Raw genomic sequence first — 26927 nt, 5'->3', positions numbered from 1 at the left:
TTAACCAATCAGTTCAATCCCAAAAAACCACATTTCAAGTAGGCATTGCTGCAATATTGAATAATGAATACCGGTAAAAGGTATAAAAAAATTAAAAATCAATAATATTTAATCTTAATAATAGGATTTCCTGTTTGGGTTTTATCATTTTGCATACTAAAATATCCTCACACAAATTCTTAAACTCTCTAAAATATCCCTATTTTTTAGTTAAATGATTTTAAATTTAAAAACACAAATTAGTTAAAAGAGTAATTTACTATTTTTAAAAAAATTCCTAAGTTTTAAGCTTTTTCTTTTCTCTTCTCCAATCTGAATTACCAATTTTTATTTTAAATTCAAAATTTCAAACTTTTATCAACTCTCACGTAGAGAAAGATCCTAAACATTATGACACTATTCTATCTTACTTTTAAACATTATTAAATAAATACTCACAATTATCTATACTAATAATAATAGGTTTCTCTGTTTGGGTTTCATTATTTTGCATACTAAAATATTCTTATACAAATTCTTAAAATCTTTATAATACCCCTATTTTTAGTTAAACAATTTTAAATTTAAAAACGCAAATAGGTTAAAAGAGTAATTTACTATTTTTAAAAAAGTTCCTAAGTTTTAGGTATTTTTTTTTTCTTTCTTTCTCTTCTCTAAATTGAATTACCACTTTTTATTTTAAATTCAAAATTTCAAAATTTTATTAACTCTCAAGTAGAGAAAAATCCTAAAAATTAGGACAGTGTCTTTATCTCACTTTTAAATATTATAACACTAAACCCAAAATAAATAATAAATAAAAAAAGAGCCTCATCGCAAGCGTGTGTGATAAGACAAGTAATGTGTGTGTGTGTGTATGTGTATTAAAATATGAATTCAATAACTTGTTATTGAATTCATATTTTGAAAATTTCACTATTGGATTACACGTTCTATATGTTTTGAAAAAGCATACCAATATTCATGCCAATTAGTTATTATTTACCATTCAATCCATAAATTCATCTTCCCTACATTATTTTAAAATACAAAAATTTAAATTTAAACAATTGATTGATGACATGACTATTGATATTTAATCATTTTAAAATTTTGCAAGTATGGAAAATGCACGAAGATATTAATCCAATTATTGATTTGTTAAAATTCGCATTCAATTAAAAAATATTTAATGGTGTAACATTGCTTAAAATTACTTCTAGTGTAACTTGAATCCGATCCTATATTGAGTGATATAACATTACTAAAAGTTATACTTGATGTAACCTGAACTCAACCCCATATATATATATATATATATATATATATATATGAAAAGCCATCCAATTAGATTTTAATCAGAGTCTCAATTTTGCACCGTGAGTCCCATCTTTTTTTTCCTTTTGTGCCAAGTGAATTATTAAGTATAAAAATTGAAGAGTCCAAATCTAATTAGATTTCAATTGGAGTTCAAATTTGTGTCACATGTCCATATAATTTTTTAATTTTTGTGGGAAGTGAATTATTGGATGCAAAAACCGAAGAGTCTAAATTCAATCAAATTCTAAATTATATATATATATATAAAATGAGAAACCATTATATACTTTAGAAATATATAGTTTAAAAAATGTGTAAACTAATATCATATAGAATTGAATATCTTCTAAAAAATAGTATATAATTTAAATTGTATAATTGTAATTTTTTTTAATTGAACCATCGCATTACATTAATAAGCACAATGTATAGGGCTTAATTTTCTTTGTGCATGTACAGGCGTCTAGATATGAGGAGAGGGAGGAACTGACTCTAGAGAAAGGAGCCGTATAAATGATTCTGTACTTTTTGATCTTTTTTTTTTTTTCTTTTTCTTTTTTTGGTTAAAAATATTTCATACTTTTGATCTTTCTTTTTGCTGAATCTGTACTTTTTGATCCAGATCATGGATTGCAAATCTAGAAGATATTTGATATGCATTTCTCGTTTATTTGATGGATTACAATTGATTTCTGTGATAAGGGAAAGATTTCTTTGCCCCTTAGTGTCCATTTGATACAGTTTATTTGGTTAAAATTGAAATCTTTTTTGTTAAAAGATACTATAAACAAAAGTAAAAGTTAATTGAAATAGTACATTAGAACCTATGAATAGTATCAAAAAATAAAGTAAGACCTATAAATAGTAGCAAATATAAACTAAATAGTAAAATAAGCTGGCTTTTTAAGCCATGCCTAACACAGCCTTATTAAGGTAAAAAAATGGCTAATTTTTTTTTTCCAAAAAAAAAAAAAAAAAAGGCTAAATGTAAATGGGAGCTTCAGTAATTTTTATACACGAGATTACTTTTCAGCAAGGGTGCTACACAACATCCTATGTGGAAGTGTTCTTTAACACTTGAATGGTGGAAGTATTTTCACTTTTTAGTAGTTGAAAATTCATATTGGATTCCTTATTATCGTTGTAGGCTTGCTGCACATTAGGTTTTCATTGTGAGTGGCACTATACAACTTGCTGCACATTAGGTTTTCATTGTGAGTGGCACTATCGCACATGGAAAAATATTGTTTCACACTCATTATACATCTACTGTTTTACACAATATCCATAATTGATGCACAAATATTCACATTTTAAACACTTAAAGTGGATGTGAGAGAAGATTCTCATAAAAAAGAGGATGTGAGAGAATCCATACCCATGAGTTTTTTTTTTTTTTTTTTTTTGCAAAAATGCATGTGACATTCTTGGCCTGCAGGTACTCTAATATGAAGTGTGTGTTTCTACCCTTTCAGTCAAAAAAAAAAAATATGAAGTATGTGCTTATGCTTACTTCCTACCAAAATCAAATTGCCAAAACTTGTGGTGTGGCTTCCTTTAAAGAAAGCATTGCCTCCAAAAGGCCATTGAACTTCATTGCAGTCTACCAAACGACCATGAACCCATAAAAATTTACAATTTTTTGAATGATTCGCAACTCCACTAGAAAAGTCATGCACTAGCTGTGTTTATGTGGTGCAAAAATATATAGTAGTTTTTTGTTCTTGCCAGTCAAGCTTTGCCACCTCAGCCCTCCTGGCCTCTTCCTCTATGGCCCTCTATTCCCAGGAAAACCATGGAGTATTGAGAGATGCTTTTGGCCTTTGAGATGCATCTTAAATGAAGACTTATCTATGCACCAAATATTACACACCTTGCACCACTTACTCTGCTTTACAATTTGCCCTCCACCTTCCCTTGCAAGCTCCAACTTTTGTAGGTTAGACATGTGCTGTTTACCTTCTAAGTGTTGCTGGAGTGCATCATCATCCATGCACCAAACATTACAAAATTCACACTTCTTTCGCTCGCTCCTTACCCCAGCTACCTCAGCACCATCCTTCCTGCCAAATTTCAATTCTCCTACTATAGCCCTATGCTTGTAACCTCTTATGTGCGATTTGTAAGTGACAGCACTTGAGCAGGGCACCTGGCAGACCTTGCAAAAAAAGGGATCCGTCGGATTTTCAAGTGGATGACTAATGTAAATTGGGTGCTGCTGTTGATGTGGCAGGCATTGTTTGCTGAAAGTTGGTGCAAGCCGTTTAAATCCTGATAGACTTGGAATTGGCCGTGGCTGTTGATGTGGTAGGAATTCTTTGCTGCTAGTTGGTTCAAGCTGCTTCAATCCTGATAGTCCAGGACTTGGACTTCTATTAAGCCTTGGACTTGGACTCAAACTTGAACTTGAAGCCTGTACCTGGTTTGAGGAAATATTATAGGTCAGCTGATACTAATAATTAAGAACAGTGCCAGTGAATGAAGCACCAGCAGTTGGTCCATCAATATATACAAGATTCTGAATACAAAAAAGAATGGGTGCTGCATTCCAATGGCTATGGCAATAACCACATTTAAAAAAAAAAAAAAAAACACTGAAATGCTCAGAGACTATTTTCCATATGGGTGTGTGCATCCCAAACCCAACTCAAAAGGAATACTCGAACCATCAAGGTAGTGTAGGCATTTATGAAGCCAACATCCTTCTCACTTCTTAACAAAATGAGACTAAAGTTCACACAAGAGGGGGACAGGAGGGGGAAAAAACCCTTTTTTATTACTTTTTTTTTTTGCTAATTAATCAATTGAGTAAGAAGGGCTGAAAGGCTTTAATGGTATGAATCCCAAGCCCGCCTCAAAAGGACTATTATAATCCTAGCTTAGACATTTATAATCATAGCCCCAAATGATAAAAGCTTTGTTGTATCACAAGAATGATAAGTTTTTAGGGTGAATGTAACTACCATTAACTATATTCAATCAATAAAATCAAGATGCAAAAACCACAAGGGGTCAGATGGTGAGTAATATAAATGAAGCAGTCCAAGCTAATTATTAATCACTTGGATACTTCTCTAGTTACAATAAATAATCAGTTATATTGTGTTACCTGCCTAACAAGAAATAAGCGATTCTCTTACCTCAGCCTCTGGCTGGTTACCAGTATTCTCACCCCTTTCCAGTCTATAATACATATAACCTCCCTTCTCAATATTAACCAAACCAGAAGAAGTATCAAGACTCTCTCCACTTGGCTACGAAGCTTTGATGCTGTTCCATCAACCATCTGGCTGGTTATCACTATCACTGACCCTGGGAATCCTCCTAACAAAAATAACTTTCCTCGTATATGTCAACCAAGAGAAAAGAACAGCATTTATTAAAACTTGTGTGTCTGCACTTCAACTTCATTTGTCATGTCCAGAAAGTTTTTCATTAAAAAGTCACCATGGGATTAAGTGTTAGATGTAAAATATAAAAGGGAGAATGAGAGAATGTTGGATATTGATGAGAAACCCTGCCCAACATATATTTATTACTCAACTCACCTAATCCTTGAACCCAATTAAATTGGGGTTGGCTTGGCCATGGATTCTCAGCAACTAGTTCAACTACATGTATTCTTTTCCACCACTCTATTCTACTTAGAAGCATTCTCTATGTCACCTCTCTAATTAAGATATCCTTCTTCATTACTTCTACTCATGTTATTTTAAGTCTCCCTTTACCTCTATTCACTCCTACTTGAGTAAAATAACTCTTTCTCACTAGCGTATTAAATGGACTCTGTTGCTTATGATCAAATCATCTCAAAGGACTTTTCCTCCCTTTTTTTTTTTTTTTTTCCTTTTCTCGATAGGATCCCCCTCAACTTTTGAAAAAAATTACTTAATTCCTTTTCCTAGTATTTCCATTTATCCAACTTTACAATCTCATTTTGGCTTCATTAATTTTATGAACAAGTTGCTTCTTTAACAACCAAAATTCTATACCATAAAGCATAACAGGTCTTATAGTAATCTACAGAATTTTACCTTTAACTTAATAGGTATTCTAAAGTCATATAGTACTCCCAATACACTTCTCCACCTTATCCACCCTACTCTTATTCTTTTAGTGATCATTATAAAATTTGTGTCATGCATCACTGACATTAAAAGTTGATTAAAACCTGTGATGAAGATGCATGCCACACATTCCTCAAGCCTTCAACTTGTCCAAGACAAAAAGTCAGACAAACACTATTATCACATAAACAGTTCGTGGGAAGGGAATGAAAGGTCAAATCAGAGACTTGTGAAGGTAAGTAAGTGTTATTTGAGACCTATTAAAAAAAGTAAGTGCTATTTGAGAAATCGCAGGAGCTGTCAACATATTGGTCTGACAACAAAACACACTTGGTTTTGCATGCAATCTAGTCATCAATGCTCAAACATCAGACTGCAATTAACAACACCCATTTGACAAAAGTCTACTAGGCATCACACTTTGTTAATTGAATTTGTTTTATGAGATTGAAACACAATATTGGGTCACAATTAAGTTTGCAAGCAACTACTACTTATAAAAAAGATTCTATGAACTGAAAGGACTACGGAATAAAACACAGAATTTCACAGAAAAATATCCAAATTTAGTGAAACATGATACTAAGAACTCATTAGGCCATCATTGTTGTCATCAATTACAACATACTGCATTGATGAAAATATGACATATCCTCACCAGAAATGGATCGATACCAGTCTTCCTCTGATATGACAGCTCCCGTTTGATTGCTAGCTCCACTGGCATTATGTCCTCCCTTCTCTCATCACCCATTTTCCGTTTTAGTTGTAACCTCTGCAATATTTGACCTGTAAGTTCCCTATTGGTGCACTCACATTATAGATTCAAACTTAGGATGGTGCCCAAGTAGCACAGCTCCAAATTTGAATATGGAAAAAAAGAAAAAAAGAAAAAAAAAACAGCAATTTAATTACCTAAATTTGATATTTTAAATCAAGCTAGAAGTGTTTCACATGATTATACTATAAGATTCACTGAGTTGAAGGTTGTATCAGAAAATGATATTACTTAATCAAAAGATAATCCTAGGTACAGAACACAGTTGATTGAAATCACACAATAAATCCAACTTGAAATGAGGAATTATATACGTATCGGGGCATCTCATAAATTAGTAAACAGGGGGTATACTATGTTTTTCTTCATACTTAAGTATCATTAAACCTAAGAGAGAAACAAGCATACAAGTCAAATATTATATTCTATTTGTGCAGAACTTGTTCACTAGTAATTACTAACTACCACTGTACATAAACAATAACATTAAGGGTAAATTACATTTTAAACTCTATAATTTAGGGTCCGTTTGGATACAGTTGAAAACTGAAAAACATTGTAGTAAAATAATTTTTAAATATGTGAATAGTACCGTGAGACCCATTTTTAATGAAAAAGTTATTGAAAAGAGAAATTTGTGGGTCCATGAATAGTACATAGGTGTGCACTGTTCACGAAAAAGTCAAACATTTTGGCTCCAAAAAAAAAAAAAAAGTAACTGAAACGCAAACGTGCGTTTAGGAAGCGCAAAACGCGCTTCCCAAACGCACACTTAGTGGGTGTAACAAATTAAGCCCTCTAGTTTCAAAAAGTAACAAATCAAATCCCACCCATTTGAGTTGAATTACAAAGTGTTTAGAATTTAATACGTGTTTAGACCGAGGGTTTAATTTGTTACTTTTTGAAAACCGCAGGACTTAATTTGTAACTATAGGGTTTAATTTGTTACACTCTTAAATTATAGAGCATAAATTGTAATTTTCCCTAGCACTAATATGGGAGAACACAAAATGAAGCCCTTAAAACTACCCATGATGTGCATTGGATTATAAAATATATGGCTTTCAAAAATAACAAAACACCCACATAGCCAAAAGTTGTGTAGCCATGAAAGAATACAAAACCAAGCACAAGTTAACAAAAACACAGCCAAAAGACACCCAAGAAAAAAAAAGAAAAAAAAAAGCAACTTGATAATAATCTCTTAAAAGAATTTATTTATTAATAAATGAGAGTGAGAGCATTAGATTGAAGCTCAGTTTCCAGGAAAATCAAATCCAATAAAAAGTGGGGAAATGTAAAAACATGGTCATACATGATACATGCAGAGTGAGAGATCATTTTTAAACTAAGAAAACCATAAACAACCCAAGTAATAATAATAAGAGTATATTACGTTTTTATTAGGAAATTTAATAATGGCAAAATGGGAGTCCATAAACGAAGAAGCTCATGTTAGAGAAACAAAGATATTAGAGAAAGAGAAAATGTTTACCAAGTTGATAGTTTGAGAAATGAGGAAGGACTAATAATTTGTTTGGAGCAGCGAGGTGATGATCAGTGTCACATTTGTTACCATTGGATTGAAGTTCAGGAGTCGGAAGGACATCTCTCACTCTCAGTGAAGAGGAAGTGTGCAGCTGGCACATTGAAATAGTGTGTCCTACTTTCTCTACAAAGTAAAAAACAAAAAATGAGTGTGTTTTTTTTAGTCTAAAAATAATAGACTTTAAATAACTATAAAATAAAAATTTTAAAACAAAAATGAGGCAGTATAATAAAATGACATGAAATTGTTTTATTAGATAAAAAGTGGGTGTTTTGGGAATAATTATAAACTAGCTTCTTGTTTATTTTATGTATTGTAATCTCATATTACTTTTTGTTGTCTCAGTTTTATTTTATGTATTGTTTTCTCAGTTTTATTTTAAATAATAAATCTAACTTTTAGCATTTGAAAATGAGCTAGTTTTTAGAATTTTTTTTTTTTTTATTATCTTACATTATGCAAATAAGTTACCCAAAATAGGTTTTCAAACGAACATTAAACACTTATGATGTGGCATTTATAACGAAAAATATGAATGGAACGATTGCTGATGCAAATGAAATATATCTTCTAAGAGGTGAAATTCAAATTCTGAAACTTCAATATATAAAATCTAAAGAGCCCTAAATTATATGGTTTTACTTACTTATCTAAATGTATGCATTAACATCTAGACTTGTTGAGACTACCCTAACTTTGGTTTTACAAGTCAAATTGTCACTCTAGACTAGAGTTTCATGTTGATCACATCTTGCGTAATTTTTTTTTTTTTTTTTTTTTTTTTTTTTTTTTTTTGTGTTTTTGATTAATTGACTTCTCTCATTTGAACTCAATTTATTTCACCTTGGTGGAAACTTTTTCAGCCCAAACCTAATTTGTCTTAACTCAAAACCTTTGGTTGTCAATGCTTTCCTTTACTACTTTTATTAAAGTGTTTTCCTTTACTTTAGACCATACAAAAATCACAAACGGGGATACTGGGCTTTTGCCCATATTTAAAAAAAAAAAAAATCTAATACAATGTCTCTATTTTGAAACCATTTAGACCCGTGTCCCTGTTTTAGTACTCGATTTAAAAAAATCGAGTTACAAGTGGAACTCAACATTGCTAATGTCGAGTTCTATGCATATTTTGCCACTTAATTTTTTTAAAAAAATTAAGTGAAATTCGACTTTGCTAAAGTCAAGTTTCAATAAAAAATTTATATATAACTCGATTTTGAGGATATTGAGTTTTATACTGAACTTGATGTTGTTATAATCAAGTTTTAAAAACAGGGTACAGACTTAAATAGTTTCAAAACAGGGATATATTGCTGTTATTTTTACAAAATAAGGGCAAAAACCCAATATCCCCACCACAAACTTGAAACAAGCACAAAAAAAAAAAGCATCTTCTTAGGTTATCTAACTTAATGAGCTTGCATCTTTGCTTGGAACTACAAATTGATCATATCTTTTTGTCTAGAGACATATATACCTTGTTTAATGAGCTTGTATTTCCCTAATCCACTTTGCAATATGTCTGTCACTTACCATCTTCTTCTTCACCTACTTTTGATGCTTCATCTTGGCTTGCTTCTCCATTCTTTCTCTTAAGTTCTTCACCCTCTTCACTTTTTACTTCTAATCCACAGCTCATTTCAACTTCTCCTTCTACCACTCAACCAATCTCTACTCCAATAATACCTCAAACTTAGCCACAACATTCTCCTAACATTCATGCTATGTCAAGTAGGTCTAAGAGTGGTATGTTTAAGCCAAAGCAATGCCTTATATCTCACATTGATTACACTTTAATGGAACTACTTTCATTTAAGATTTCCTATCAGCAGTTTCCACAGTGGTGCCAGGCCATGTCAGATGAATACTCAGCTTTACAAAGACAACATACATGAACTCTTGTACTTTCACTAGTTGATAGAAAATATTGTGGTATAAAAATGGGTCTATAAGCTTAAACATAATAGTGATGGATCCATAGCTAGGTACAAGGCCAGTTTGATAGCAAAGGGATTCTATGAACAAGAAGGCATAGACTTTAAAGACACAATCAATCCAATTGTTAACCCCCAACAATTCGACTAATTCTACCTTGGCAGTTTAACTCATTGGCCTATCAAACAGTTGTATGTTAGTAATGCTTTCCTAAATGGATTGGTCTGAGAAGATGTTTACATTGCATAACCTCCAACTTATGTTGATCCTCAATTCCCTCAACATGTCTACAAATTACAAAAATAATCTATGACCTCAAACAGGTCCGTGGCAGAGCCTAGTTTGAAAGGTTTACGCTTTTTAAGCAAGCTCTCATGCAAAACAGCATGCAGCTCAACTCAAGTGTTGTTTTCTATCAGGATCACACATGGCAGGTTGTATTGTCAAAAGCCTCTGTACTACAAGTCATGGTCTTAGCACTGTAATATACTATTAATGAAACAGTGTGTTTTGAAGATAAGTTGGTGGAGTAAATGAGAGCAGTTTATTAGTAGAATTACTTATGCAATGGCTAGCAGTTGCAATAGACTATTACTCTGCTGAGTCTGCTCTGCTATAAAAGAAACATAGCTCGTTTTGTAATGATAATGAAGCAATTCATTCTTGATATTCATTAAAGATTTCTTCGCTCAGTTTCTTTCATTCCCTTGTGTTTCTTACAAATCCAGCCACCAAATTTGACTAGTTAATTACAAATTAAAAACCTTAACTTGTCTAAGAGACCGGGTTTAAAAAGTATGGGTGCAATTCTGTAATGCCTATATCCGTCTCAACCATAGAAATAAGCAAGTCTTGTTCTATTCTAAAACTGTTCTAAAACTTTTATTTCCAGCATTAATTTAAAATGATTTATTAGTTGCTTGAAAGGCATTTTGGAATAAATGCGTTTTACCATGATGACTACAAGATGCTATTGTCTTAGCTCTCCCAACATGTTCTGAAAAAGAGCAGTTCAGGTAGGCATTGCTGCAATACTGAATGCTACAAGTTTCAAAATATTTGCTCATATATAGGGGGTTTTAGGAAAGCAGGGCTAGTTTTTGTCTATAAGATGTATTAGGCGTAATACAAGTACTATTTAATCACAAAAATATACGTATTGGTTCAAAATTACATTTTTTTGCAGTGAATTTTTTTTGATAAATTGATATTTACAATGAGGAGGGGGATATGAATCCTAAATATCTCTATTGGAAACGCCAAAAGATATTAGTTGAATTACAAGACTCTTGGCTTTTTTTCTTTGTATTTATAGGTGCCTATATATGAGAAAAGGGGGAAACTAACTCTAGAGACTAGAAGTCATATGCGCTAAGTTCAAACAGATTTTCACTGTTTTCTTGGCAAAAATAAAATTCTGTGTCATGACTTTAGCCAATCTCAATTATCTGTTTGGTCCTCTTTTCCTTCTGAAAAGCATGTAGCTGACCAATATGCTTTTGACCTTCAAGGTGCTCCTTGAAATTATGATCACCCATGCACCAAATTTTACACAATCCACACCACTTCGGTTGGTTTGGGATTTCTTCTCCATGTTTTAATGATTCCAGTTCCTGCAGTTTGTCCTTGTGCTTTTTTCCTTGAAAATGCTGCTTCAGCAAAGTTTCATTCATGCATGTTACTTTACACAATTCACACCATTGTGGCAGGTTTGGGATTTCTTCTCCATGTTGTAACAATTCCAGTTGTTGTAGTTTCTCCTTGTGCTTTTTTCCTTGTAAATGCAGCTTCAACAAAGTTTCATTCATGCACGTTACTTTACACAATTCACAACATTGAAGCTGGTTTGCTTTCTCTCCTCCATATTTCCTATTAAGTTCCAACTCTTCTACTTTCGCCTTGTGTTTTCTTCCTTTAAAGTGTTGCTCGAGATTAAAGGCACCTGAGCACTGCACTTGGCAAATCTTGCAAAATAAGTTATCTATCTGATCCTTAAGCATGACACTACCATGAGATAGCCCGGGCTGCTCAGGTTGCAGGTATTGAAGGCAGTTGGTCAGCTCTTTCCGCTTTATCCCTGAAAGATGTGTGCTTGGAACTGGACTTGAACTTGGACTTGGACTTGAACTTGGCCCTTCCAATGATCTTGGGCTGTGGTTGGGACTTGAAAGTGAAGATAGCACTGAACGATTTGTTCTTGGAACCGGACTTGGACTTACACTTGCACTTGGCCATTCCAATGGTCTTGGGCTGTGAATGGGACTTGAATGTGAAGACAGCACCTGAAAAGGGGGGGGTTGAAGTTCCCATTACAAACAACTTAGCTGAAGAACTATACCCTAGCAATGCATCTACTGAAGAAACCTATTGTGTAAAAATCAAAATCTTTGAAGACACTAGACAACTTCGAGTAATTTACACCATTATATCAAAGCAAAATGTGCTCAAAAACGAAATTACTGATAACCAAATCAATTGTATGCACATGAAATTTTCACTAAGCATATTGTATAGCTAGATTCCGAAACTCAATTTAGACTCTACCACAAAAAATTTATATGCATTTCATAATTTATATCTTCATTGTGAAATATCTCTGCTTCTTATGTCATGGGTGCCATTTTAAGATAGAACAACTGCACATCTGGTCATTCTTCAATGAAGACCAATAAACATATGACAGCATCTAATAATCTGGGCCATACGAAACATTATAATTAACAGAGATATTAATTTTTAGTGCCTAATAAACCTTCCTTCGAATTCTCATGCATTCTCTGACAAAGCAGACTAATTAAACTTTCCATGTGGGAGAGAGGAAAAAGAAAATGTAAGTTGGGTTCGACATCAACTAGATATGGACTGTATCTTCAAATCCAACTACAGGTCTTGATTTATATGCAAGTCATTTATGCTTTTGAAAAAAAGTTGCACTTGAATAAGGAAAAAATGATATTCACAGCAGAGCCTCAAAAGTAACTTGGTTAAAGTTTAGGGTGTCTGAAAGACAAGAGAAAGGCTATAAAAAAAACTTTAGTTGAGGCAAAGGGATATAAATCATTGCCAGTGAGAAAAATTCAAGCAATCTTCTGTTTAAATCCTCACCTGCAAAGGCATAAGATCTTTCAAATCTTCATCTAATGTAAACTGCAACATAGCTACCTTCCTCCTATATGCTAGCTCTCTTTGGATTGCTACCTCCACAGGCATAATGTTCTCCCTTCTCTCCCCTACCATTTTACATTCAGTTGTCCTCCTCAACATGTTGTTTACAATTTGTTCATCAATATACTCAGTCAGTCAGTCAGTCCTTATACCCTATCAAGAAGATTGGCCAAAGAGCCATTATAATTAACATCATAGTAATCATAGATATGCATTAGTTCAAAATTTTCTATTAGAACTTCTATAAAGAGGAAGCAACAAACATGTGACATTATTCTTAGTGCAATGAATGAGAAAAATGTAAGACAAGTCTTAAACAATGAAACAGTAAACAATCGTGATACTAAAGCCATTGCATTGCCGTCAAGGGCTATAAGATTGTGAATTTGTGATCCTCATCCATCATATAGATGAGAAACCCAAGCATACCCATTAACAAATTACACTCCACAAAACAAGCAAGGCCACTTTTTTACTCACAATTTCAAATCAAACTCCTCGAAGAGAGAGAGAGAGATATATATAAATATAAATAAAATAAATAAATATATATATATATATATATATATATTTATTTATATATAATACTGCCCAAATGCCAATATAAGGGAAAAGCAAACTCTGAATCTTAATCTTCTATATCTAACTAAAATCTATATAAAAGTCATTGAAAGAACACATATGACACATAACCCATCAATTATTTCATCTAGATGGTGTGTATAATCACATTCAACAGTTATAAGACAGCTCATTTTTTTCAGGAAACAAATACCCAATAAATTTGGAAAAAGAAAAAAAGAAACTGGAAGACTCATTAGGCAAAACTTGTAGAGTTTTCACTAGAGTACACAAATCAAACACCTAGATAAGAGTTGAAAAATGAAGCCCATTTTCTTGGAAAACAATTTCCTGGGAAAAAACTGGAAAGGAGAAAGGAAATATCATCTGGGGTTGGGAGTTACTAACTCTGTTGAGGATGATAGAGAAATTAGACTCACCAAGATACAATTTTGGGCCACTTAGATTTTTCTCTTACTTTGCTTTCATGTTTTGGATAACATTGTTGCTCTCAGAGTTGGAAGCTAAAAAAAAAAGGGTGAAATTTGTCACTGAAGAGAGAGAGAGAGAGAGTGTATGGTATGAGAGAGCAGGGAAAGTACATGCAATGCAATGGCCAAATGGTGGTTGGGAAAAGCTAGCAGGATACTAATTTTGGGAAATTCTAAGGAGAGATTGGTCATTAGGAAATGAGTAAACAGGGGTATTATGGTCACTTAGGTGTACAAATAACGAAACTTTGGGTTCAGATCCTTTTTCAGGTGAAAATAATGTGATTCTTTAATACCCAAGTGCACTCCTTTATTTGCTCCCAAAAAAAAAAAAAAAAATACACTCTAGTACTGACAAGAAATTAAAAAAAAAAAAATCTACTTGCAACAAAAATGTGCACAATTTTTGCTATAATTTTTTAAGTGTTTAATTGTAATGGGTGGAAAAAAAAAAGGTAAATAAATGTGAAAATAATATGTAACCAATCACAATTTGTTATGATAAGAGTATCGTGACAAAAATTGTGAGTTTGTTTTCTTGTGATTTTAGAAGACCTCTTTTAGAATTTGATATATTTTTCTTGTTTATTTGTGAAGTGCAATTTAATTTTTGTGATTGGGTCAAGCTTTTTGACTGTTTGGACCAGTCTCAACTCAAGGTTAATTCTATCCCAGGCTGGATTGGACTATTTATTGCAGCTATATTACTGTTATTTATTATTATTATTATTATTTTTGAGAAGATGCAGATATATTAGATGATTGTATAACTTCAATTGTTGGTGCATATCTGTTATTTGGAGAGGTGCAAAACTTTGCTGCTCACAACTTAGCTATGTGGTAGACCTGTTTAAAGCAGGTACATGCTAAATTGAGTATAAATTAGAAACTTATTGAATTAAAATAAGTTGTTATTCCTCTACCTTTTACTTGATTTTTTGAAAGGTTGGGTCAACTTGGTATGACTTGAATTTTTTTCAGGTTCCTTTAACATATTTTCTAACTTTATTACTACACTTAAAAATGGAAGTTATACATAAATCCTTGAGTTTATATTTCAATAATTAATTCTACTAGTCTACTAGGCCAATAGTTTCACAAAAGAAGAAAACAAATCATGTATACATTTTATATAGAAAATGAATTATCTATAAAAGTAACTAAGTATGCATTTGGATTAGTGTTTTACTAAAAACTTATTTGTTTATTTGCCTAAAGTTGGTAAAAGTATAGTTGTACCTTAAAAAATAAAAAAAAAAGCTTCAAAAAGTTATACATCAGAAAATAACCTTAAAAAAATTGAAAAAAATTAATTCAAACTCACACATATATAAAGTTTTAAGAATAAAATATAACATGTTATGTAAAGGAAAATAATATATATAATTTGGAAGAATATATATAATGAACTTTTAAAAAAAACCTACTCAATGTTTGTAATAGATTTGACTATGAAAATATTTATATTTGAGAATTGCATGTCAAGTCGACAAATAAAGTCATTAGTATTTTCATCTATATATAAAATAATAGGTGAAGCAGAGAGAGTGTGAAATTGAATTCCAAATTAGAACTCTAATTTTGTGCCATGTGTCTAGAATCTGAAATTGAAGTTGAATTTTGCATCATGTGCCAAAATGTATTTGGGCTCATTCTCATTAAAACCATTTCTATGTATCGGGTCAAGTGAGTTGCTGTGCTAATTAAGTTTTTTCTTGATTTTGTAGTCAAACGTGAAAACCAAAGAGATTAATATCGGTGATAAGAACTTGATTTGGGTACATTGCATAATTTCCAAAAAGATAGCAAAGCCAGAGTTTGCATTTTTGTTATAAATTGCTTACAAAGTTTGCATCTTTACATTTGCACTGAGTTTCGGATTAAAGTGCTTTCTTCTTGGTTCTGACATTGAGTTTTCTTTACTATTCACTTACAAAGTTTGCATCTTCACATTTGTTATAAATTGCTAATATGTGATTAGATGCACATTATGCCTAAAATTCACTATCCTTATATTTGGCTTTTTGTTCAGGTTGGGCACCTATAACAATGAAGAAAGCACTGCTGTGGACCGATGGATGATACTTTTTGCAAGCTGCAAAGGAACTTAGTGATCAATGGAATCTCACGTGAATTGGAGAGGACCCGACTGTAGATGTCTGGATGGCAGATGTAAATCACTATGTTTTTAAAATGTTTAGTGAAGATAAAAGTTATGAATAATGTAAATTTTCCTGAGAGAGATTTATTATTCTATATTTACGCAAGTTTGGTCGCTTTCTTGGAGTGGATCACTCCACCCTGTCTTTCTACTGGAATTTTTTATTCAGATTGTTACAATTTAATTCGAAATTTTATTTGAATTTTCCTATTGTTGTTACTATCATATATTATCATTCCAATTGTTCAATTAGAATCTGAAATTGGAGTACAATTTTACCATACATGTGTACAATCTAATTATTTTTAATTTTGCTATCATGTGCAGAAGCCAATGAGATGAAATTAATAACACATTAAACACTCATACTTTGGGAATCGGTAGTACCAATCTAAATCCATTGGACTTGCTTCGTGATAATACAACTATGAAGGATGTATAAAAACACACACAAACCCATCTCTCTATAAAAAGAGATTGGAGAGAATTTCTTTTATTAGCCATGGAACTTCAGAGGTTTTTTCTTCACACAAATGCCCATCATGTTACAAAATGATCTATCGTAAAACTACAAAATGAGTACAACTTTGAGGGGTTTTTTTTTTTTTTTTTTAATTTTAAATTTTTTAAGCTGCAAAAATTTCAATCACCAATTGAGATTGAAGATTCAAAAGCGTGAATGGATCTTTTGGATAAACATTGTCACCAAGGTTCATCTTTCTGTGTAAACTATATATACTGCTAAGTTCTGTTAATGAAATTTTTTAGTTAATAATATGAATTTAGACTTAACTAAACCTTTTAAACATGAATAAACTTATGATTAATAATATATTCATTCCCGTGCGGTAGCACGGGGCTACATACTAGTTTACAATAATATAGAAAAACTGATATACTTTTAATCTACAAATATACATTGAAATTAGTCAATAAAAAAAAACTTTTCAATTTATAATAGAAGCTTGATAAACATGTCTTGTCTGGTTAGAGTTCAACTAGACCAAATCAAGTCAAAAGCAAATTACACAAAAACAGATTGCCATTTACGAGTTCTACTACTTAGGCATCTTGGCCTAACAAATTTGGTTCACCCACCCCCCAAGATTGCCATATTACTCATTCTAGTTTTTTATTTTATTTTATTTTATTATTTTTTTTTAACAAGGTTTACTAATTAGACATCTTGGCCTAACAAATTTTTTTCTTCTCCCCCCCACCCCTCCAACCCCTTCCCGATAGCTACAATAATAGAAAAGGAAGATTTGAACTTTAGTTCTCCTAATAAAGGAAAGAATGTTGTACCACATTGAGTGACAAAACTCTTGAAAACAAAATTAGTTCTTTCAGCATTTCTTAATGTGCGTTTGACTCCAAATTAAAAAGTCAGCCTATTTTATTATTTAGCTTATTTTATTGTTCAGCTTATTTTTGTTACTATTCATAGGTCTTATTACATTTTTTGATACTATTCATGAGTCCCACTGTACTATATCAGCTAACTTTTACTTTTATCTACGGTGCTCTCAACAAAAAGTTTTCAGATTCATGCTGGTACTTTGTAGCCTCTAATAGATACCACAGTGATTCTGATGGACTCTTCACTGTCAAGCAGACTATGAGCGACAAGAAGAAGAAGAAGAAAACCCTTACTCTCAAATTTTGGGGCTAGCTATGACGATTATGAGTGAGAATAACCCAAATGTTAAGAAAGTCACTGTCAAAGCTAGGAGCACCAAGAATACAGAAGAGCTATTAGGCCTCTCTGTCTTCCCATTATGATTGGTACTGCGTGGTAACTTATCTGAGGTGTTGTCAATGAAATTTGGTAGTTCCAAAAGGGGGTCACCGAGATAGGACAACTTCTCAAACGTTGAAAATTGCCCGGTTATTGGAATTACACCAGAGATCAGTGGATTGTATGAGATATTGAACATGCTTAGCTCACTCAGGTTGATAAAGCTTGCTGGGAACATACCAGAAAAATTGTTGCAGGATAAGTCCAGATTCTGTAGGCACTTAATGTTACCAATCTCCCCAGGAATTTCACCAGAAAACTTGTTATTGGAAATGTTTAGCACTACAAGCGGCATTTTTTCAATTTGAGGAGGGAGCTTCCCAGAGAATTCATTGAAGCCCAAATTTAAGATAATGAGCTTCTGCATCTTACCAATATCTGGAGGGACCTCACCTGAAAGCCGATTCCCACTTAGTTGAACATAACCGGGGATTTGAAAGGTCCTGACTGACGAAGCAGCTACACATATTGGGAAAATGCCATTTCCTTGAAGTATCCAATTCCATTTGCTTCTACAACTCTTCCTTGTGAGGATGTCATACACAAAACTGAAAGGAGGGTAGTTTGCAGGAATCAACCTCTGCATCGCCAAACACTCCCCTGAGCCACCAACAATCCGGTCATTTTCCCGGCGATTAGACTCGAAAGTTGCTGAGGCATTTGTACCAATATTTGTCAATTGAGGTGGGATTTTCCCAGAAAGCTGGTTGTTGGCAAGGTTCAACCACAACAAGCTTGTACAATTTCCCAAATCCGGTGGAATCTCCCCTGATAGGGAATTATTTGCAAGCATCAACCATAAGAGTGTCCTCAAATTTCCAAAGGTGGGAGGTATTGATCCATTTAGCCTGTTAAAAGAGAGGTCAAGTGCTTGCAGGCGGGACAGGTTTCCATATTCTGATGGTATAGTTCCAGAAAATTCATTGTAAGCAAGGATCAAGAACTTCAAACTTGGCATTTCAGAGATTTCAACTGGAAGTGGACCTGAAAATTTGTTAAAGCTCAGGTCTAATATAGAAATGTTAGGAAGCTTGAGAATTCCCGATGTATATATCCCACCGATATACAAATTGCTGTGCAATACAAGAAACTTAACCTGAGTGAATTTCCCAAAAATCTCTTGTATATTTCCTCCAAAATTGTTCCTACTCAAATCCAAGAAGGTTAAATTATTCAAGCTGAGAAGTGAATCAGGAATGTCATTGGAAAAGCTGTTGTTCCCTAAGTACAAAGTTTGAAGACTAGAAATTGATCCCATCTCGGCTGGTATTTTTCCTGTAAAATTATTACTCAACAGATTCAAAATAACCAAATTTCGACAATTTGATATATTCCCTGGAACCTGACCAGTAAAACCATTTTCACACAGTTCTAAAACTTGCAGGTTACAGTTAGTACCAAACATTGATGACAAAATAGGCCTGTTAAAATTGTTTTCTGAGGCAAAAAACTCAAGCAGCCTTTCAAAACCAATCCATAATTCCCCACTTAACTTGTTTGAGCTCAAATCCAAGAACTGCAAATTCTGGCATGTATCAAAACTGCCATGGATCACGCCCATGAAGTTATTCGCCGATATATTCAACACAACCAACTTGTCACAAATTGTTGGGAGGCTCAACTGGACCTCCCCACATATTCTATTGACAGAAATATCAAGCCTCTCAAGCTTATTCAACCCTGTCAAGTTCAGGTGGCCGTCAAGAATGTTATGTGAGAGATTGAGATGCACAAGGTTTTGGCACCGGTTTAAGTCCTCAGGAATCACTCCACTGAGAGTGTTCTTGGATAGGTCGAGGAAAGAGAGCTCAGTTAGCAACGAGAAGTTTCCGAATAACTTGCCGGAGATTTTGTTGTCTGAGAGGTCGATGCTAGTGACTCTTGCTGTTCTGGTAGTAGTACTGCAATTTATTCCTGGCCATTCACATGGGTTATTGCTCTGCTTGTTCCACTGTGAGTATTTTCCTCGGTTTATTTGATTATTTCCTTCAAAGAATGCTTTCAGATTTAGCAGGACTTCTTTGTCTGTGTCCAGAGAATCTCCAGCAACAAGCGTACCTGCAAAATTTAATGAATTAGATTCCAATAACTTAAAACATATTTGAGAGACAGAATCGTCCTTTAAAAATTAAAACATGTTTTGGTTCTAAGAAACAGGAAACATCTGTGGTGAATGTGAATTTTATTATTAAACTAGCCGCGAATTCGCATGTTGGGCATAATAATTATTTTTATGGTGGTTTTATTAAAAAAAATTTACAATTTAAACTAATCTAATAATGAGTAATGTATTTCCTAATTATATTTTTATTTATTATAGGAACAATTAGAAATGTAATATAGGAACAATCCAAAACACCAAAAAAACATAAACTAAAAAAAATTAACAAAACTTAACAATGATTAATTGAACCAATATTAGGATAAAATTTTGTTTTTGATAATCTATTAAGGTTATTTTCTTTGTAGAAATTATAATTTCGGCCGTCCAAAACATATTATCAAATAAACAATTATTAGCAAAATCTAAGAATTAAATTTCTATACATGCATTGTTATAAAATAATAACAATAATAATAATAATAATAAAATTGCAAAAGTTAAAATTTGTCACATATCCGATTATTTTCGTTTGGCTAACCTTTGCTTTTCTTTAAATAAATGGCATTATAGAGCACTTCTAATACAACTATTAAGAGTATTTTGTCCACCACAGAGGATTAGAAAATAAACAAAAATTAGTAAAGTCTCATAGTTTAACATCTAAATTGATCACTATAAAAAATCATGCTATGTAACAGAATAAATACCAAATTATCCAATTCATACTATGTAATAGAATATTATTATATTTTTATATGCTATATTTAATTCTTTAGAACGCAATAGGATAACATTTAACAATCAAAGAGAATTAAAAAAAAAAAAAAACAAAACAACAACAACAATTTAGAAAACAAAACTAAATCACAATTTAAAAAACAAAACTAAATCGCATTAACCCAAAATAGAGTTTTAAAGAATATATAAAATTATCAACCTAAAGTAGAGATGCAAGAAAACTAAAAAAAATCCACCAAAAAATTTAGAGAGAGAGAGAGGGAACCTTTTTTTTTTTTGTGAGGAAAAACTATGCATAGAATAGAAGAGATAGTGACAAATTTATAGTAAGAGGATATCAATAAAAAGAGACAAAAATAAAGGAAGATGAAGGGAAAGAGGAAGAATGATATTAATGTAGAGGGTAGTGGGGAGATGAAAAAGTAAGGGAGGGAGAAAGATTGAAGAAGTAGTGGGGAAATGAAATGGTAAGGGAGAGAGAAAGGTTGGAGAAGTATAAATATTAAAAATAAATAAATGTTAAAAACAATTATAAGAAAATCGATCACACAAAACCCTAAAACTAAATTGAAAAGATTTTGGGTTGGGCTTGATAGTGGAACTAAATAAATAAGAGGTGGGCTGAATTAATTATACAAATTTATTATAGGGTGATAGTGGAAGTAAATAAATAAGCAGTGTGCTACTTTTATAGGGCTAAAAATTGTAAAAACCATTTTAAATTTGTAGGGCAAATTATATTTTAAAAAAGAAAAGAAAAAAAAAGAATGACGTGGTAGCTGATGTGGCGCAACGTGAGAGCAGCAATATTAAATGCTACGCTTCAGCTTTTAGTAATATATAGATATAGATGTTAACAAAAACAAAAACAGAGAAAGACTTGTTAAACTTTTTTGTAAGTTTGAATATTTCATTAGACAGATATAGTTCATACTAGTATTGAGATTCAGGATGTCATGAAAGATGAACTTGGTATGGTATTGCAAAGTGCTGAACTTTCATGTTAAAAAGGCAGAATTTAGAGTTATGAGCCAAAAGAATCTCTCTCTCTCTCTCTTTTTTCTTATTCTTTTTTAATAATGTTTTTTATTAAAAAAACACAGTTTGAACTAGTACCTGTGATCAAGATTAAGAAAACAATTAACGCAACCGGCCATGAATTAGTTTCCTCGTCTGACATGCTAGTTCAAATATGGCCTTCTTCTTCTTCTTCCTCTTGGTCTTTGTCTTGGTTTTCTTTATAGAATTTGTAGTTAAAGATTAGCTTCTTAGAATCTGATGAATAAAATTGAACCAAAATTGAAGTTATGGATTCTCAATATGAGAATGTTATTCCAGTGTTGTTGACACACACCGCCTACAGATAGACCAAAACAAACTTGCAACTAATAATGCCTTCTAATTTTGTTCGCTTTTATATTAAATAAAAAGTTGCTAACTCATGGAATGGATGAGATATTAAAATAAAAATTACAAATATTTATTAGCTCATGGTACGAATTTGGCTTTATTGTTTCAATTCTCTAACCACTAACTACATTGTTCTTTACCATCTTATAACCAAAATGGAAAAACATCAGATTAAAGAGAATTAGAATATCAACATCAAAGACCTACAAATGAATAGGCAATTTAATGCCACCATTGAAAAAATTAAGCTCTCAAGTACAACATGAGAATGAAATTCTCAAGTACAAATAATATTTTATGTCAATCTAGACAATGGAGAAACTATGTAATGATAGTATACAACAAGAGAAATGAAATTCTCAAGTACCAAATATATTCTTTAATAGCATATTTAAATAGAAGATCAAGAAAGGATTGATGTGAACATAGTAATGGAAGGGAAAAATAAAGTAATGTAAACAATTTTTTTTTTCAATTTAAAAAAAAAAAAAGGCAAAAACTGAAAAGCAAAGAGAGATACATACCGGTAACCCAGATTTAAGATTTTAGCAATTTGTTCATTTTCACAAAGATCCGTACAAACATTCTAAAAAGATCAAACTTACTAAAAACAAAAGATACTGACCAGATAGGAAGTAAAAGCTTGTTAGCACCATCCTCCTCTCTAAATCAACATAGGTAAATAAGCATCCATATATTGAAGAATTTTTGCATATGCATAGCTTATCTGCAAAAAGTTCGGCAAGCTTAGATGACATTAATTGCAACTAATCAAACAATTCAGAAAATTTAGTCCCTACAAATTGCACTCCAAAGCCTCACATTTGGGAACATAAAAAAACATGATGCAATCGCAAGCCCATAAGACATTTTATCAAACACATAGGATGCTGCAAACTCAACAAAAACACACTAAAATCAATGCCCATTACACATTACACAGACACAATATCTTGATAAATGCTAAGAAAGACGAAAACTATCTTATATAATCTTGAGAAAAATTTAGCCCAACAATGTGTATCACATAAATCTGAACTACAGCCACAGAAAAAGAGAAAGAATTAGAATTCCATTCTGTGACAAAATTATTTTATACCACAATAGTACTAAGAGCATCAGTATAAGAATACCAAAACAGCAACAACATTGCCAAAAAACCGAAAGCTTAGGGCATTCCATCACCCAGCAATACAACTCAAATCTTATACAATCAGCCATCAACCTTTTTTCTCAAGTCTCAATTAAGAATAGTAATCAAATAGCACTAAGAAAAAAATTGCACAAGAAGAATAAGATAAAACCAATATGAGTTCAATGCATTGAAAAAATTAATTAAATAAAATATCCATAATAAAGAACAAACATAGAGCGGATCTAATTAATTAAGAAATCAAATAAATAAAATCCTAGCAATGTTTTCTACCGAAAAATCTAAATATTCAAACAAAATCTTGCAATTATATCGTAGCCAAAAGTACCCATTAGCCTAAAACAACACCTGTGTCCTTGTTCTTAGAATAAGGGAAAAAAAAATTACATATTTAGTCTCTGTCCTTTATATTGTATTTCAATTTGGTCCATACCCTTTCAATTGTATTAATTTGATTCCTAATCTTTTAGTATTATGTCAATTTAGTCCATATCGTTATTTCTTTGATGGAAATTAGTAACGTGACAAATGACCAAAATAAAAAATTAGTTTTTTTTTTTTTTTTTTTGGCTAGACATTTGCTATATCAGCAATTTTTATCAGCAATTTTTATCCAAGAGATAACGGCAAAAACTAAATTGACATGATACTAAAAGGTTAAAGATCAAATTAACACAATTGAAAGGTTATGAACCAAATTAAAATACAGTGCAAAAGATAGGAGCCAAACACATAGTTTACCAAAGAAAAAATCACACCCCCAATAAGCACCACCCAAGCAAGCAACAAAAACTTTAAAACCTAAGAAGCACAGGCACAAATATGACATGCACAACAACATGACAATAGGTATGGGCACAGGCAAATTTCAACCCCTAAAGTTTATTATGCATTTGCAATAGTGTTTGTTCTAACTCCTAAGTCCTAACTGACTAAATTTAATAAAAGAATTGAATATAAAACAGTACCTCACGCAACTTTAGCAGCAGATCCTGTAATTTGTTTTCACGCTAGCCTATTTATAATGTGGTTTCCTCTGAATCAGAATTGAAGGGTATATTTGGTAACTGATTTTTCTTCTTATATTCTGTTTACAAAAATAATTTTCTATTTTTGAAACTAAAAAAATTGTTTGGCAATTCAAAATAGATAGAAAATAAAAACTATTCTCAAAACTCAATTTATAAAGGAAACTAAAAACATGTAAAACACTATTTTCAAGTTTTAATTTTTAAAAGTTAATAAAAATATGCATTTAATTCAATAAATCTATCTCATTTAATAAGTTAGTATTAGATGTCAAATCCTAGTAACAACATATTTAAGTATTTTATATTTTTTTCTTCAAAAAACTATCTTATTAATTTCAACTAACTAAACATGTTTTTGATTTCAAAAATACAAAAAAAAATTCTCAAAAAATAATACAAGAAAATTGTTTTTTATTTTTATTTTTTATATCTCCAAAATAAGTTTTTAAAAATAGAAAATAAAAACTGTTACCAAACATTTTGATAGAGTTACCAAACATAACTTAATTGTTGTAATTCCCAGAAATCAGAAAGTTATAAAGAGGTATGCGGGAGTAGTTAATACCACCAATGAAAATAAATTCTGAATGGTTCATAAAATTATTGGAAACTTGGAATTGGTAAGGTTGGAGAGAGAGAGAGGAAGTCGTTCAAGACAGAATAAGTTAGGTGAACCAAATTGAGAGAGAGGGGAAAAGATGGGACAAAACATGATGATCACAGCACCTTCGCCGCTGAGAGAAGGAAATTAAGGATGAAGTTCTTGTGTTTTATAGTTAAGTTTTTTTTTTTTGGGTTGTTGAACGTTGACGGTGAACTGATCTTTGAACACTTTTTTTTTTGAAGGCTTTGAACATTCAAATCACCATGAAAAAAATTATATTTATTTTAGATTAATAAAAATATAAATATAAATCCGACTTTTTCTACTTTTTACTTAACTATTAAAACATTTCACATTAAATTAATTGGGTAAATTGTAAATTACACTCGTTAAAGTTTGAGGGTCTTTAGATTTTACACCTTAAAATTTCAGAATTTGGATTTTATTACCTGAAATTTGAGGGTATTTGGATTTTATACTCTAACGTTTCAAAATTTGGATTTTACCCCTTAAATTTTAGTAGTGTTTGAATTTTACTCCTTAAAGAATTTAGAGGTGTAAAATCCAAACACCTCGAAACTTTATGGGGTAAAATCCAAATTATGAAACGTCAGGGTGTAAAAACCAAATATCCCAAACTTTAGAGAGTAAATTTCAAATTCTGTAATTTCAAGGTGTAAAATTCGAACACCCCAAATGTTAAAGGTGTGATTTGCAATTTACCAAATTATTTATCTAAACTCTATTTCATCAAAATATCAATTTTCTTGCTCTTTTTAATTGTTTTTCTTCTTTCACATACAACAACTACTATCTACTTTATTTCTTCATGTAAAGAAAGAATAAAAATTAAATACAAAATGAATATTGTCAATGTAAATTTACACGGTTACAATAGTAACTTTGCAAATTCACATTTTCTTTTTTGACTGAAATTTACATATTTTTAACTTGACTAATTTATGTGATTTTTGGGGGTTGTGTATCTAAAATTGAGCCAATTTTTATTTTGCATTGTCTGATACAAATGCTCTGACAATTATAAAAGTAGTGGCTAACCCTGTGAAGAAAGCATAGTTAGCCAATGTTAAATTAGTTAAAAATTAATATTTTAAAGACAAAAAAAAAAAAAAAACATATCTTGAGAAATAACCATATTGTGTCTTTTTTATGGACAAGGTTTCTCTCCATACTCAAACTTATCCTATATATATATATATATATATATATATTTTTTTTTTTTTTTAATGTAAAATTTGAAAATCTTACCATTAGATTATATATCCTTTAAGTGCATAACATGCATGAAAAGTTTTATTCAAATTGGATATTATTTACTATTTGATGAATAAACTTATTTTTTGTGCATAATTTTAAACCAAAAAAATAATAATAATAAACTTAAAATTTAAACATTTGATTAATTACATAGATATTGATGTATGATCTTCTTGAAATTTTGCAAACATGAAGGATATAATAAGAATATGCAATCCAACGGTTAGATTTTCAAAATTCCTATCCAATAATAATATATAGGAGGAGTTTAAGTTTGGAGAGAAAACTTTTCCTTTTTTTATGAGATGAAACAAAGGAATCATCCACATCTACGTATGCATATTTTCTACCAAGCTTGAGCATAACTCGTATAGGTGTCTCCAAAATATCTATCTATTTGAAGAAACAGCAACATGACAACCTATAAGCAATTCAACAACTATATTCAATGTAGTACATGTGTAGATATACTTGCACCATAAAAAAATATTTACAAATTTCATATATAATATGATGATTTTAGACATAATTAAGGACAATAATTATAAAAAAATGTGAATTAAAATTATGATGCTAGAAAATATGGGGAAACATTGGACAATGAAACCTTGATGGATTTGGAGAAAATGTTGCCTTCTAGTTAAATTAAATTAGTCCTTAATGTTCCCACATTCCACGAACAACAAAATCATATAATTCTAATGAAAATTACCAATAGCTAATTTTTATTTTTATAAGTAAAATTTCATTAAAAAGGCTGAAGGGTGCCAACCAAGTACTTAATAACAAATCATAATAGCTG

At 31.5% G+C, this 26927-nt stretch overlaps 3 protein-coding genes across 4 annotated transcripts; all 3 read right to left on the bottom strand.

The window, feature by feature from the left end:
- Positions 1-2850: 2850 nt before the first annotated feature.
- Positions 2851-7771, bottom strand: LOC115965927. The gene is made up of 3 exons (XM_031085243.1): positions 7640-7771; positions 6025-6155; positions 2851-3718 (listed from the first exon to the last, which is right to left on the bottom strand). Exons 2-3 carry the CDS (start codon positions 6118-6120, stop codon positions 3068-3070), a joined length of 747 nt encoding a protein of 248 aa, XP_030941103.1. The 5' UTR covers positions 6121-6155; positions 7640-7771; the 3' UTR covers positions 2851-3067.
- Positions 7772-10782: 3011 nt separating this feature from the next.
- On the bottom strand, positions 10783-13973 carry LOC115962534 (zinc finger protein 346-like). 2 transcript variants are annotated; one of them, XM_031081385.1, is made up of 3 exons: positions 13766-13973; positions 12737-12949; positions 10783-11913 (listed from the first exon to the last, which is right to left on the bottom strand). In XM_031081385.1, the coding sequence occupies exons 2-3, from the start codon at positions 12893-12895 to the stop codon at positions 11062-11064; spliced, it is 1011 nt and encodes a 336-aa protein (XP_030937245.1). In that variant the 5' UTR covers positions 12896-12949; positions 13766-13973; the 3' UTR covers positions 10783-11061. The 2 variants fall into 2 exon arrangements, with proteins under 2 accessions (XP_030937245.1, XP_030937244.1); XM_031081384.1 differs by having other exon boundaries at positions 13798-13973.
- Positions 13974-17664: 3691 nt separating this feature from the next.
- LOC115964459 (probable LRR receptor-like serine/threonine-protein kinase At1g74360) lies at positions 17665-21850 on the bottom strand. Its single transcript, XM_031083766.1, has 2 exons — positions 21766-21850; positions 17665-19865 (listed from the first exon to the last, which is right to left on the bottom strand). The coding sequence occupies exons 1-2, from the start codon at positions 21827-21829 to the stop codon at positions 17665-17667; spliced, it is 2265 nt and encodes a 754-aa protein (XP_030939626.1). The 5' UTR covers positions 21830-21850.
- Positions 21851-26927: the final 5077 nt, after the last annotated feature.

The sequence above is a fragment of the Quercus lobata genome, chromosome 10 (assembly GCF_001633185.2).
Source record: "Quercus lobata isolate SW786 chromosome 10, ValleyOak3.0 Primary Assembly, whole genome shotgun sequence".
Taxonomy (NCBI): domain Eukaryota; kingdom Viridiplantae; phylum Streptophyta; class Magnoliopsida; order Fagales; family Fagaceae; genus Quercus; species Quercus lobata.
Note: the sequence above shows the minus strand (reverse complement) of the source record. Positions and strands in the feature narration are given on the sequence as shown.

Excerpts from the sequence above, each read along its gene's own strand:
- LOC115965927 (XM_031085243.1), bottom strand. The coding sequence starts at position 6,120 with ATGGGTGATGAGAGAAGGGAGGACATAATGCCAGTGGAGCTAGCAATC. Across the intron at positions 3,719-6,024 it reads CTGGTATCGATCCATTTCTG|GTACAGGCTTCAAGTTCAAG; the intron begins GTGAGGATATGT and ends TCCTCAAACCAG.
- LOC115962534 (XM_031081385.1), bottom strand. The coding sequence starts at position 12,895 with ATGTTGAGGAGGACAACTGAATGTAAAATGGTAGGGGAGAGAAGGGAG. Across the intron at positions 11,914-12,736 it reads AAGATCTTATGCCTTTGCAG|GTGCTGTCTTCACATTCAAG; the intron begins GTGAGGATTTAA and ends CCCCCTTTTCAG.
- LOC115964459 (XM_031083766.1), bottom strand. The coding sequence starts at position 21,829 with ATGTCAGACGAGGAAACTAATTCATGGCCGGTTGCGTTAATTGTTTTC. Across the intron at positions 19,866-21,765 it reads TTTCTTAATCTTGATCACAG|GTACGCTTGTTGCTGGAGAT; the intron begins GTACTAGTTCAA and ends TAAATTTTGCAG.